The 13,584-nt window shown below is 41.4% G+C and overlaps 1 protein-coding gene across 1 annotated transcript; it reads right to left on the minus strand.

Annotated features, from left to right (window-relative positions):
- Positions 1 to 7,727: 7,727 nt before the first annotated feature.
- Positions 7,728 to 13,571, minus strand: MRPL32 (mitochondrial ribosomal protein L32). The gene is made up of 3 exons (XM_061587006.1): positions 13,043 to 13,571; positions 9,565 to 9,746; positions 7,728 to 8,210 (listed from the first exon to the last, which is right to left on the minus strand). The coding sequence occupies exons 1-3, from the start codon at positions 13,137 to 13,139 to the stop codon at positions 7,956 to 7,958; spliced, it is 534 nt and encodes a 177-aa protein (XP_061442990.1). The 5' UTR covers positions 13,140 to 13,571; the 3' UTR covers positions 7,728 to 7,955.
- Between the last annotated feature and the right edge of the window lie 13 nt (positions 13,572 to 13,584).

The following is a 13,584-nucleotide window of genomic DNA, read 5'->3' on the forward strand; positions in this document are numbered from 1 at the left end:
GAGGGAGGGCTGGAGTGGGCAGGGGAGAAGAAAGAAGGAAGAGAGGAGGGGAGGAGGAAGGGAGAGGTGAGGGGAAGGAGGCAAAAGACACATCTGATCATTTGCATGCTTATTCAGTTCAATGGGATTTAATCCTATGCAATCATGGTTAGGACAGGTAAAACTAACCATGGGGGAGGGGGAGGGGGAAGGGGCAGATTGGAGGGAGCAAATGAAGGGAGGGGAGGGCAAGATTGATCATTTGCATGCTTATAAAGTTCAGTGGTATTTACTCCTGTGCAATCATGCTTAAGATAGGCAAAACTGACCATGGGGAGGAGGGGGAGGGGATGGAGATAGGGAGGGAGGGGTAATGGAAGGGGAGGGAAGGGACAAGAGGGAGGGGATAGGAGGGAGGAGAAGGGAGGGTGGGTTTGATCATTTGCATACTGTTTGAGTTCAATGGGATTTATTTCTGTGCAATCATGTTTGAAAATGGAAATGGATTCCTTCAAGTTGATCCTGACTTATGGAGACCCTGTGAATAGGGTGTTAATGGTAAACGGTATTCAGAGGTGGTTTTACCATTGCCTTCCTCTCAGTGAACTTCATGGCTATGTGGGGATTTGAACCCTGGTCTCCCAGGTTGTAGTCCAACACTGACTTGGGGGAGGGGCAGGGAGGGTAGGAGGAGGGGGAGGGGAGGAGATTGGGTGGGTGGGCACTGGGCAGAGGGGAAGCCTCTTTCCTTTCCAAAAGGAAATCATTGTGAACAATATCATTGCTTTTCAGCGTTTCCCCCACCTTTTTATTCTACAGCCGGCACATGTAGCCTCCCACCCAAATTTAAACCAAAGCTGCCCTGGGAAGTGTAGTTAACAAAGAGTGCTGAAAGTTGCTAGGAGATGCCCTGTTCCCCTCACAGACCTTCAATTAGAGTGGCTGACTGTTAAACCAGTCTGGCCACTGGAGCTCTGTCAGGGGAAAAGGAGTCTCTTCTCAGCACCCTTCAAAAACTACACTTCCCAGGATTCTTTGGGGGAAGCCATGACTGTCTCAAGTGGAATCAAAGTCTGGTGTGGGTGTGGCCCCCTGATTAGGCAGGCCAAGCAGCTGTGAGTCTGGCTTTTAGAACACTGACAGTTGATTCTTACTGACCATGCCCGACACTATAATTGAGTTCAATGCAAAATATATTAAATTAGTTAAAAAAACAGCCAGGCATTTTTTTAACTTTTAAACTGTAGAAGATGAAGGTCAGAGTATGGGGCAAGGTCAGAAATAGGATTGCAGGTACTCTGTGAACATGGCTGATTTTTAATTAATTTCAACAGATTATGAGAGCTCTGACAGAAAACAGTCCAAAAGGGCTCTGGGTCCCCCCACCCTCTTTTTAGACTTTGAACTCTCTATTCTCTCTGACTGTTTTGTGTATTGCCATGAAAATTGAGAGGGTTGTTAAGCAAGCATTTCTGAGTTCAGGACTATAAGTTTTGTAAGGGTTTGTTTTGAAATGAGCTTATGGGAAGCATCAGAATGGCATGGGAGGTATTTTCAATTTAACATTGCGGAATGTGAAAAATCCAGAGCTTGGAAAAGTTACTTTTTTGAACTACAACTCCCATCAGCCCCAGCCAGTGCTGGCTGGGGCTGATGGGAGTTGTAGTTCAAAAAAGTAACTTTTCCAAGCTCTGGAAAAATCCATGCTGACTATAGTATGCAGCCACTCTTGTGGCTGTATAATAATATGAAAAGAATTAACTGTCAGTTCTAGTCCCCAATCCATCTAATTCCCAACTGCTGTCTCTAGATTGTGTATGTATGTATACTGCCTTCAAGTTGATTCCAACTTATGATGACCCTATGAATAGGGTTTTCTTGGTAAGAGGTATTCAGAAGTGGTTTACCATTACCGTCCTCTGAGGCTGAGAGGCAGTGACTGGCCCAAGGTCACCCAGTGAGCTTCATGGCTGTGTGGGGATTTGAACCCTGGTCTCCCAGGTCGTAGTCCAACTCTCTAACCACTATGCCACACTGTCTGTCTCTAGGTTATATCTGACTTAATGATACCCAGAGTTGATGCAATGATCATGAATAACTTCAGCCTATTGGTTTCAATTACTCTACACTGGAGTATGACAGTTTGATACATTTCTCTGAATAAAGTTGGCTTACTTCTTTAAATGTATATTCTTTCCCATCCCTAAGCTTTGAGTTAGGTAAAAATAAATTTTTAAATCCAATTAAAATATTCTATGGAAGCAGGACAACATTTAGTCAGCTATTTATAAACACACATGTCTCTGCTGACTTAATTGTAATTCCCTGAAGGTGCACCATTACTTAAGGACACCTTGCAGAACTGCCTCTCTATATAGTATACAATATTTTTACTGGTCTAAACTGCAGCTAGAGGGTACAAGAAGGATATGGATCCAGCCAAGGCTTAGAAGCTTGGCCCTTGCAGGAATCTACCTCAGATCCTGAATGGGCCACCACCATGACCACCTGCTGGGGGGGTTTCTCCTCCCTTCCTGGCTCCAAGAGAGGCTTTTTTCTGGCAGATAAGAAAGAAAGAAAAACTGGGGGGGGGAGGTGAGACATTGTTGTCCTTTTGGAGTGGATCCAATTAAAATATAATCTTCCACACTGTGTCAAGCCTGTATTGTTAAAAAAAGCCAGGATTATATCCGGCCCTGTTCATTTCTCAGTTTAATGAAATAATCTACCTTTCTATCCCATTGCCCCACTATCTTTTTTTTAAAAAAGGTTGTTTTATAGTAGCCATGATAATTGGCATTGCTCATTTCTACTTCTTCTACATCCTTTATGGGATGGGGAAGATAAGATCATTAGGATAAAACTAGACAATGCTGAAACCTATGTTCAGTTTACTTCCTGTGGATACATTATGGGTATACTGTACTTTTCAGGGTTGGCAAGATTCATTCTCACCCACGAACTAGACATACACCCTCCACCGAAATGAAGCTTATCATGCTTTCTCTCTATTATGCGTGAATCCCAAAATCTACATCAGAACCTTACTTCATATATTGTTTGTATTCCAGATATTCCATTAACTGGCAACTTCCACAAGGCTGAATATATTCACAAAAAATTCCTTCATTATGATATTGTAAAAGCAAAGTTGCATTTTAGAGATGGTATCCCTCCTTGAAAAACAAAACAACCACCACCATCTGATCTTTAAGTACATTTAAATCCCCGTATTTCTGAACAGTAGATTATCAAATCTCAAAAATATCCTGAATTTCCCTTTGGTATCACTAACAGCAGGAGCCATTTCTCCAGCTGTTTAGAGAGACAAACCTACTGTGCAGAGTTGCACCCGCATTTGACTTTCTGGGGAAACACTAAAACTGGAACAGTAACAAATGTAGCTATCTTTGGAAAACCTGCATGACTTTCAGAGCAAATTCTCTGTGTCTTTTCTCAGAGAGACACTTGTGTATTCTCTACCTGTTCCTATTGATTTCTGAGCATTTCCCAGCATCTTGAAAAAGCAATTGGAACAACATCATTGGGTTTTCATCTGTATCAGAGATTACCAACTCCTGTGTTCTTTGTTGCCCCTTTGTTCTTCAGATAGTGGTCTGGGGGCAGGAAGCATGTTTTGCCACATAATTACATCCTTTATTGTAGGGCGTAACCGCCTGAGTAGGAGTAAAGATTCCACAGTTATGGAGCATTTCATTTACAAGCATAGATGTTACAAAATAAAAGTGAAGTATATGCTATTATGCTGAATATCTCTTACAGCTTTTTAAAATGGTCTCCTCTCTTACTAGCAGGTAAATGTTTTACCATAGCTCGATTCAAAATGATGACAAAAGTTGGCTCCAGGACTCGATCCAGTCTGTGGGCCACCAGTGGCTGTCCTTCTTTACCACTCATCATCACTCAACTATGTCATCCAGTAGTAGAAGAAACTGAAAATAGATATCTACAATTGAAGCTATCACATGCTCACATTTCTCAGCATGGACTTCTGATAAATCTTTGTATTTGGGATATATAGGTTTTGAGCCCAATCAATCTGTCAGTTTATAGACCTATTGAATTGTTTTGGGTGCCATACACTGCAGTCTCTCCATCTTTTATGGATGTATTTAATTTATTTACAAAAATGTGTAGACCTCTCATACAAAGTTTCAAAGCAATGTATACAGCCTATTCAAAACAAAGTATACACCCAACCGAATAACAAACCTAAAATCTTGCTATATTATATTTTTGTAAGTGTCACTCTACCTGTGAGCTCTTTTGTGCAGGTGCATGCCTGCGCTGAAGCATTCACAGGTAGCATGATGCTTACAGGCGGACAGCAAGGAGAGGCAAACCTTGGCTGTGATGGCACAGTGAGGAGGTGGCAGCAATGATGATGGGGGGGCAGAGCGTAGCAGGCAAATGAGGCAGCAGCAGCAGCAGCAGCAGCAAGGTCATAAGGTAAGGGGGAGGTGGGAGGTTTGAAGACCCAAGGAGGTGAAGGGAGGTTTGGGGACCCTTGGAGAGGATGGGGCAGACTTGGAGACCCTTGGAGGGGGTTGGGGTAGGTTTGTTGATCCATGGAGGATGGGGGTAGGTTTAGGGACCCTTGGAGGGGGAGGGAGGAGGGTTGGAGATCCATGGAGGGGGTGGGGAGGGAAGTTACCAATGACCATGTTTTCTCTTAATTATCCATTGCTGTTAAGTTACACTTGCAGATTTTTCACTATTATGATCCCGGACTGTAACAGTGTCTCAGTCTAAAATAACTAGAGACTCACTGCCACCTATTGCTTTGAAAGGTGCATTTCATTTCAGTTGTCATATAGTAGGCCATACAGAAGTCTTTAATTAATTAATTAAAGTCTTTACCAATACTCTTTTTTACAAAGAGTTATTGTCTCTTTCAATAACATAATAGCTTTTGACAAGCATAATCCATTATTTGGTCTTACATATTAACTCACTTATTCCCTCAAAACTAAAACTCACAAAAATGATTTAAAAATCAAGACAATTAACAGCTTTATAAAGCCTCTGTAGAACAGTGGACTAAAGCATGAACCATAGGGCCCCTGGTTAAAATCTTCCCCTTGGCCATCTCACTAACTGAACTTACACAAACCACCATCTCTCAGCACCCCATATATAACACTGGATGTGTTACAGGTTTGTAAGGATCACTGAAATACCTGACGCATCATGAACTATCAAAAAGCACTACATAAAAGGTTTATTATATAGTGATCATTCATATATCTAACCTATTTAGATAGAAATGTATCTGCCTCATCTCCCTCTACACAAACACACACGACTACCTCCTAATCTGCCCCTAGGATTGTTCAAACATGTGGTAATTATACTCCCGATACATCTGCAATCTACAATTCCCAAAATAGCCATTCAGAATAGCATTCTGTAGCATTCCAATAGCTAGTCATTGAATGGAAATAAAATGAGTACAAGCAGTTGTAATCGAAGAGGGGAGTAAAATGAACAGCTACTGGCTGGTGATACTGGCTCTTACATGGATGGCCAGTGTTCCATTCCAAAGAGATCCATGTCACTTTTTTTCTAGGGCTTCAATTCCATGTGATTCTGTGTTCTTTGCCGAGACTCTGGTAATAAAGACCTCAATTCCTGGGAATCTCAGCACTCTTTTTTTTCTTACAGGTTTCTGTTAATTATGGTTGTAAAAAATATGAAAATAGGTTAAGGGGGCTAAGACTTCCTTGGAAAACCCCCCCCCCATCATCCTGACACCTTCTAATCTTGCCACATAACATCTCGCATCTCTTCTCCCTTGGGAGTTGTTCTATACCGAATTCTTGCTAAGTCACTCCCAATTCCACAAAGCATCAACCATTTGAAATCAGAAAATAAAACACATATATGTTGATATGCACAGAATTGGTATTTTATGGCAGAGTTATTTTTTTCCAGCCAAGGTGTATATACAGGCATTTTTATTTGAACTGATGGATAAGAACATAAATACTTGTAAGTGGTAAGTGCCAATTTCATTTTGTTGAGGACAACAGAAATTGTACTTGGATTACAAGCAGTCACCCTTTCTAAACTCTGCAACCTGGAAAAAATATTGGCCCTCGTGAAAGGTGGAAGTTGAGCTCAGTAATGATTCTCAAATAATAGATGAAAAGGTGCACTCCAAGCACACAGCTCAGTTAAGACATGGTATTTCATTGTCATCTAGTCAATGAGATGAAACATGTTACTAGAGGATGAATTCACTAATAGGCAAAAAACCCTTGCGGTTTAAGAACATACCTATAGCCAACAGATTGAATCAAACTTTAAAAAGCAGGGAAATTGGGCAGCTATGGACCAGGAGAGTGGGAAGCCTGCCTTCTCTCCAAGATATTATACTGTCCCTGGCTACATCCACACCAGACCTTTATTCCACTTTAAACAGTCATGGCTTCCCCCAAAGAATCCTGGGAAGTGTAGTTTCTGAAGGGTGTTGAGAGTTGTTAGGAGATGCCCTATTCCCCTCACAGAGCTACAATCCCCAGAAATCCCTGGAAAGAGGGGCTGTTAAACCTGACCACTGGAGCTGTCAGGGGAATAGGAGTCTTCTAACAACATTCAGCACCTTTCACAAACTACACTTCCTAGGACTCTTTTGGGGAATCCATGACTGTTTAAAGTGGAATAAATGTAGTATGGGTGTGGCCCCAATTAGCCATGCCCAACAGCTTTGTTAGTCTGGCTTGTAGAACACTGACAGGTGGTTCTTACCCAGCATGCCTTCACTATCATAGACTCCAATATTAAATTGCTTAAATTAATTAAAAATCAGCCAGGCATGTTTTTAACTTTTAAACTTCAGAAGATGAAGGTCAGAGTATGGGGCAAGATCAGTAACAGGATTACAGGTACTCTGTGAACATGGCTGATTTTAATTAATTTCAAGAAACTATGAGACCACTGACAGAAACAAATCCAACAGGGATCTAGATTATTTTACTCGTTTTAGACTTTGAATTCTTGATTCTGAGTGTTTTGTGTATCGCTATGAAAACTTAGAGGATTGTTAAGCAAGTGTTTCTGAGTTCAGGTCTATTAAGTTTTGTCAGATTTTGTTTTGAAATGAGCTTATGGGAAGCAGCAGAATGGCATGGGAGGTATTTTCAATTTAACATGGCAGAATGTGAAAAATTCATGCCGGCTATAGTATATGGCCACTCTTGTGGCTCTGTAATCAATGAGATGAAGTTTGCGTAAACTTAAGTTCTGGTTCAGAATATTAATGTGACTGCCCTTTCCATGAAAGGGTCTCAAAGAGCCTCACAATGATTTAACAGTAACTCCAGATACAACTAGCTATTTTACAGGCTTTTAAATAGAAGCAGATGGTAAGGAATTGTCACATTCAGAGGCAGCCAGTAGCAATGAAAGAACAAAACAGCCTTTCTCAGACATCAGACTCCAGCTCAGCAACAGCCCCATGTCAACTCAGCCCATTGCTCTGCTTGACTTCTTACATTCTTATTATCCTCATCTCAATATTCTTCATAGTTCAAAACTGCCTAGAATTTCAAACAGAGCTATACAGTTTTTACTGTAATACTGAACATGCTTTATTTCAGTTGCAAATACATTTTAAATTCATGCTGTATTAAAAAGAAAAAAGAATGTGCAGTGTAATGACACCAAAAAGTATGCAGTGACATGCAATGCAATATGATACCAAAATGAATACTCTTGCAAAATAATGACTTGCTTAACCGGCTTTAATACTGTGACAAACTCAACTAAGTTTACAGTAGCTCAGTTAGCCATCCAGGTTTATTCCAGAAGTACAATGAATTTCCAGTTGCATTTGGTTTTTCCTTAGCATCTTCTTTTATCATTTAAAGTATAGCAATTATGCTGTACAATGACAGATTTTTACTCTGCAGAATTAAGTATTTTGTGACTGGAGATTCCACTGTGCTACACAATCAGTCCTGTGTGAACCAAGATGGACGCTTCCTGTTTCGTTCTATGATCCGCTTGCCTTCATCTTTCTCTCTGGGTTGCTCTCCCCCATACAGTACAACAGTCTCTATAGCTGGAGCCTTATGTGGTCCTCCTTCCTGTGCCCATATTTCTTTCCTTATGGCAGCTGTCTCCTGTTTAACCTTTTGATAACAATAGCCACAAAGGATATGCTTCTGTTTCAGGTTGCCACACTGAGGACAGACATCAATGTTTGTCTAAAGGCAAGAAAGAACACAGAAGAGAAAAAGAAAGATTTCAGAAACGCAAAAAGATATGTAAGACAATGACTATCAGCATCTCTTTACCATTTTGGTACAACACATGGTTTCCCAACAAGTTGAAAAAGTTGTGAAGTAGTACATACAAAGTGTTAAGTTTTCAGAAAAGTTCAACACCACCTCATTTTAAAGGTTTAGCACAGGAGCCACAGATTTTATATGATTGTTTCCTGTATAGCCCAGTGCCATACAAAATTCAAAGTGGAAACAAAATAAATAGCATCAATGTAAATTTAGCATGCTTAAATCCTTTTCATAAATAAGTGCAGTCATAACAAGCCAGAGTAACTAAATCCAAATTATAACTGAGACTACACATAGAAAAAGTGTTTTTTTTGAAATGCAGATAAATGTAGTGATAAAAGAATTGGAATCTTGCTTTACTTATACTTTTCATTCGAAGCCTTGCACTTAAAAATTAGCCACTTGTCCATGTGAGTAGTCATTTCTTTCAGACATATGGGTCATTTCTAGACTTTCTAAGACTGATATCAACTATTGTTAACTTATTTAAAAAAACTTAGAGCAATCCCTGTGGATTCATGGGGGGAATGGGTGAAAGTGACCACCCAAAATACAAGTTTAATAAACAAATAGGATAATCTTTAATAAACATATTATTAAATATATACAAACTGTTTTTTAAAGCTCAGTAGAAGTTGAATCCTAAAAAATCAACAGAACTTACCTGAAAGCAAGCATGTTTAGTATTGGGTATTTATGAAAGGACAATTTCATACTCTATTGATTTATATACCTACTATAAACCTATTTAAATAACTTGCTAAAGAATACATATTCTGAACTATCTGTCAAGTGCTGAATACTCTTCCTTAGTTATACTCCAAATATTTGCCCTGTGATATGCTAATAATACCCTAGCTACATCCATCTGCTGTGGGTTGTAATAATGCACTAGTATAGACAGTCATATTCCAAGACAGCATATTTTAGTGTTGGGTTGTAAAAGTGTCTGCATCTTTAACTAGCTGAAGAAGAGTTCTGTACACATCCAAAGTCTATTTATTCCTACAAGTCAAAGTCTTGGTCCAATAAAAGCACTTCCCTTAAATATTTTTGCTCAAAATTTAGTACATGTCAATGCTTACAGGATCTAAACTGTAGATTACTTTAAAATCAGCAGAACTACTGCTATTTCCTGAATATTTATTGTGGGAAATTTACAACACTAATGTGAATAATTAAGAAATTACTAGAATTTTGGGAAAATGGAAGAATGGGAAATTTAGAAAAATAAGAGGAGAAAGCCAACAGAAATGCGATGAGTTACCTTTAACTTTATAAGATTCCTAGGATTCCTTCGCCTGCAACGATTCACTTCAATGGTCCGTCTTGACTTTGGGGCTGCCATCCAAAATATGCTATCTGTCAAGCTTGGAGTCACATTACTTTCAGCCTTTTCTTCCACAGGCTCAAGCAAAAAAGCTGGACCTTGAATTGCCAAAGCGGGAGCTTAAGGAAAAGGACAACTGCATTACAAATAATTTAATACCTGCAGTTTGCTTACTTTTATTAACTGAATGTAATATTAAATGAAGTGGTTTTGTTCAATGTGATTTTTCCATTGACTAGGTATGTGTACCTCAGTCCTATATGTGTTTACTCAGAAGTAAAACCTATTATGTCAAAGGGGGCTTACTGCCACTAAGAGTGCAAAGGACTGCACCTTTGAGTATGCTCACATAATTCTATTATTTTTCCAGCACAAGAAACAAAGTAAGTTAAGAAGCAGAGAGTAGGAATAAATGGATAGTTCTCCCAATGGCAAGCTGTAGAAAGTGGAGACCACCAAGGACCAGTATTGGGACCTGTGCTTTTTAGCTTGTTCATAAATGATCTAGAGACAGGAGTGAGCAGTGAGCTGGCCAAGTTTGTGGATGATACTAAATTGTTCAGGGTTGTTGTTAAAACAAAAAGGGATTGCAAAAAGCTCCAAAAGGACCTCTCTAAACTGAGTGAATGGGAGATAAAATGGCAAATACAATTCAATGTAAGCAAGTGTAAAGTTATGCATATTGGAGCAAAAAAACCCCCTTAATTTCACATATATGCTCATGGGGTGTGAACTGACGGTGACTGACCAGGAACGAGACCTTGAGGTCAGAGAGGATAGCTCAACGAAGATGTCGACCCAGTGCATGGCAGCTATGAAAAAGGCAAATTCCATGATAGGGATCGTTAGGAAAGGTACTGAAAATAAAACACCATTCTATAAATCTATGACAGCTGGCATAGCACAGTGGGGAGGAGAGCCTGGCTGGAGTCCAGAGTCTGTGAGTTCAAATCCCTGCTTGTGTCTGTTGGGCGCCAGCTAAAGATCACCCCACAGTGAGTGGCTCAGGGGTGACGTGCCCTGCCACCTGTGCAGCCGTGGGCAAGCTGCATAGTCCCAAGGAGCCCAGTTGCCCCCCAGCTGGCAGTTGCGGACAAGGAAGGGGCTGGCTTGTGCAGCTATGGCAAGCTGAGCAGGCCCTAGCCAGCTGGGGGGGGACTAGCCTCAGAGGGAGGCAATTCCTCTGAATACTGCTTATCATGAAAACCCTATTATAGGGTAGCCATAAATCAGCATCGACTTGAAGGCAGTCCATTTCATTTTTTCATATAAATCTATGGTGTGACCGCATTTGGAATACTGTGTACAGTTCTGGTCACCTCACCTCAAAAAGGATATTGTAGAACTGAAAAGGGTTCAGAAAAGGGCAGCCAAAACGATCAAGGGGATGGAGTGACTCCTCTGGGAGGAAAGATTGCAGCATTTGGGGCTTTTTAGTTCAGAGAAAAGGCAAGTAAGAGATAACATGATAAAAGTGTATAAAATTATCATGTCATAGAGAAAGTAGGTAGAGATAAGTTTTTCTCCCTCTCTCATAACACTAGAACTTGTGGACATCCCATGAAGCTGAATGTTGGAAGAAAGAAACAAAAGAAAATACTTCTTCACACAGTGCATAGTTAAACTATGGAATTTATTCCCACAAGAGGCAGTGATGGCCACCAACTTGGATGGAATTAAAAGAGGGTTAGACAAATTCATGAAGGAAAAGGTTATCAGTGGCTACTAGCCATAGTGGCTATACTCTGCCTCCATAGGCAAAGGCAGTATGCTTTCAAATACCAGGTGCTGGAAACTGTTGGAGGGGAGAGTCCTCTTTGCACTCAGGTCCTGCTTGTGGAGTTCCCACATGCATCTGGTTGGCCACAGTGGGAACAGGATGCTGGACAAGATGTGCCTTTGGCCTGATGCAGCAGGCTCTTCTTATGTTCTTATTCCTTCCTCATTCCTCCTCCAAGAACATTCTGCAGCATCTGCTCTTGGCAGGTATGCACTTTGGGACAATCCATTAATTATGTCACAAGATTAGAGGCCTATTTTATTCCAGTTAGAATGGTTTTATAATTGTAAAAGTTTTGTTTGTTCTTATAAGCGTATGGTGAAGGGCAGGTAAGAAATTGTATACATACATAAAGAAAATATTTTCAGAATCCCTCAGTCCCTAGTTCCATAACTCTATCCTCTATTTTAATCACCGCTCAATTCCTCATTTGCCACTACAACGTTAAAGTCTCTTCTTTTGATCATTGTACACTTTATGGGGGTTGCCTTTTGCATTTGCAAAAAGCACAAGAATGACTAGCGCAGAGGCAATTCGATCTTCCATGTGACAGGCCAGGCGGGAGTGCTTCCTCATCAGCGGCAGGGCCACTTGAAGCGGAGCTCTTCCAACCACCACCTCCAGTGGGGCTTGTTCTAAGGCAGTGCTCTGGACAGACTTTCTCCCCTTCCCCACCGACTGAACGGCACTGAGCAGGAACCTTCATCGACTTCTTAACTGGAATTGCTCTGAAGGAGACACGTGCCCTCGCTAAACTCCGGGTTGTAGTGGACAGCACAATGAAAATGTCGACCCAGTGTGCGGCAGCTGTGAAAAAGGCAAATTCCATGCTAGCGATAATTAGGAAAGGTATTGAAAATAAAACAGCCGATATCATAATGCCATTGTATAAATCTATGGTGTGGCCGCATTTGGAATACTGTGTACAGTTCTGGTCTCCTCATCTCAAAAAGGATATTATAGAGTTGGAAAAGGTTCAGAAGAGAGCAACCAGAATGATCAAGGGGATGGAGCGACTCCCTTATGAGGAAAGGTTGCAGCATTTGGGGCTTTTTAGTTTAGAGAAAAGGCGGGTCAGAGGAGACATGATAGAAGTGTATAAAATTATGCATGGCATTGAGAAAGTGGATAGAGAAAAGTTCTTCTCCCTCTCTCATAATACTAGAACTCATGGACATTCAAAGAAGCTGAATGTTGGAAGATTCAGGACAGACAAAAGGAAGTACTTCTTTACTCAGCGCATAGTTAAACTATGGAATTTGCTCCCACAAGATGCAGTAATGGCCACCAGCTTGGATGGCTTTAAAAGAAGATTGGACACATTCATGGAGGACAGGGCTATCAATGGCTACTAGCCGTGATGGCTGTGCTCTGCCACCCTAGTCAGAGGCAGCATGCTTCTGAAAACCAGTTGCCGGAAGCCTCAGGAGGGGAGAGTGTTCTTGCACTCGGGTCCTGCTTGCGGGCTTCCCCCAGGCACCTGGTTGGCCACTGTGAGAACAGGATGCTGGACTAGATGGGCCACTGGCCCGATCCAGCAGGCTCTTCTTATGTTCTTAACTCTTGAGGTCTAGTGTGATGACCTAAAAGGCAAGACACGAAGCAAAGGAAAGAAGCGAAACTAGAGCCACCTACCCGGAGGAGGGTTGCGGCAGCCGAATTGCGCCCAGCACCTTCGGAGGAAACCGCGGAACTTAGGCAAAGGAGAAGGGAGCACCACCAACACCGCCATTCGGCCCGGTCGTTAGCCTTCCCGACCTCACACAGTTCAACGACAGCCTGAAAACACGTTAGTATCAGCCACCGAGGATGCTGGGAAGTCAAGCGACTTCTCTCCCTTGCGGTACGTTTCCTTTAAAGCCCTTGGTGAAGGAGCCGGACTACCGTTCCCAGCAGCCCCGCTGAGTTCTTTGTCGTTTCCCAGCATCTATGCACAACGTTGAGGTTGAGACTACGATTCCCAGCATGCACAGCAAAGATCCTGTGGTTCCCTAAGCTATAGAGCTAACCAACGAAAAGGTTTATTATTGAAACGCTAAAGTATAGAGCGACACCATCCTGTAACTATAGAGATTCGTTGTCAATTGTGGCTTTCGAGATTTACCGGAAGTGCAATGTGTATGTCGCTCTAAGCGATCTCACCCTCTCTCAATCTGTGCTTCGTTAAATATTGCGTT

The sequence above is a fragment of the Rhineura floridana genome, chromosome 10 (assembly GCF_030035675.1).
Source record: "Rhineura floridana isolate rRhiFlo1 chromosome 10, rRhiFlo1.hap2, whole genome shotgun sequence".
NCBI classification, from domain to species: Eukaryota; Metazoa; Chordata; class Lepidosauria; order Squamata; family Rhineuridae; genus Rhineura; species Rhineura floridana.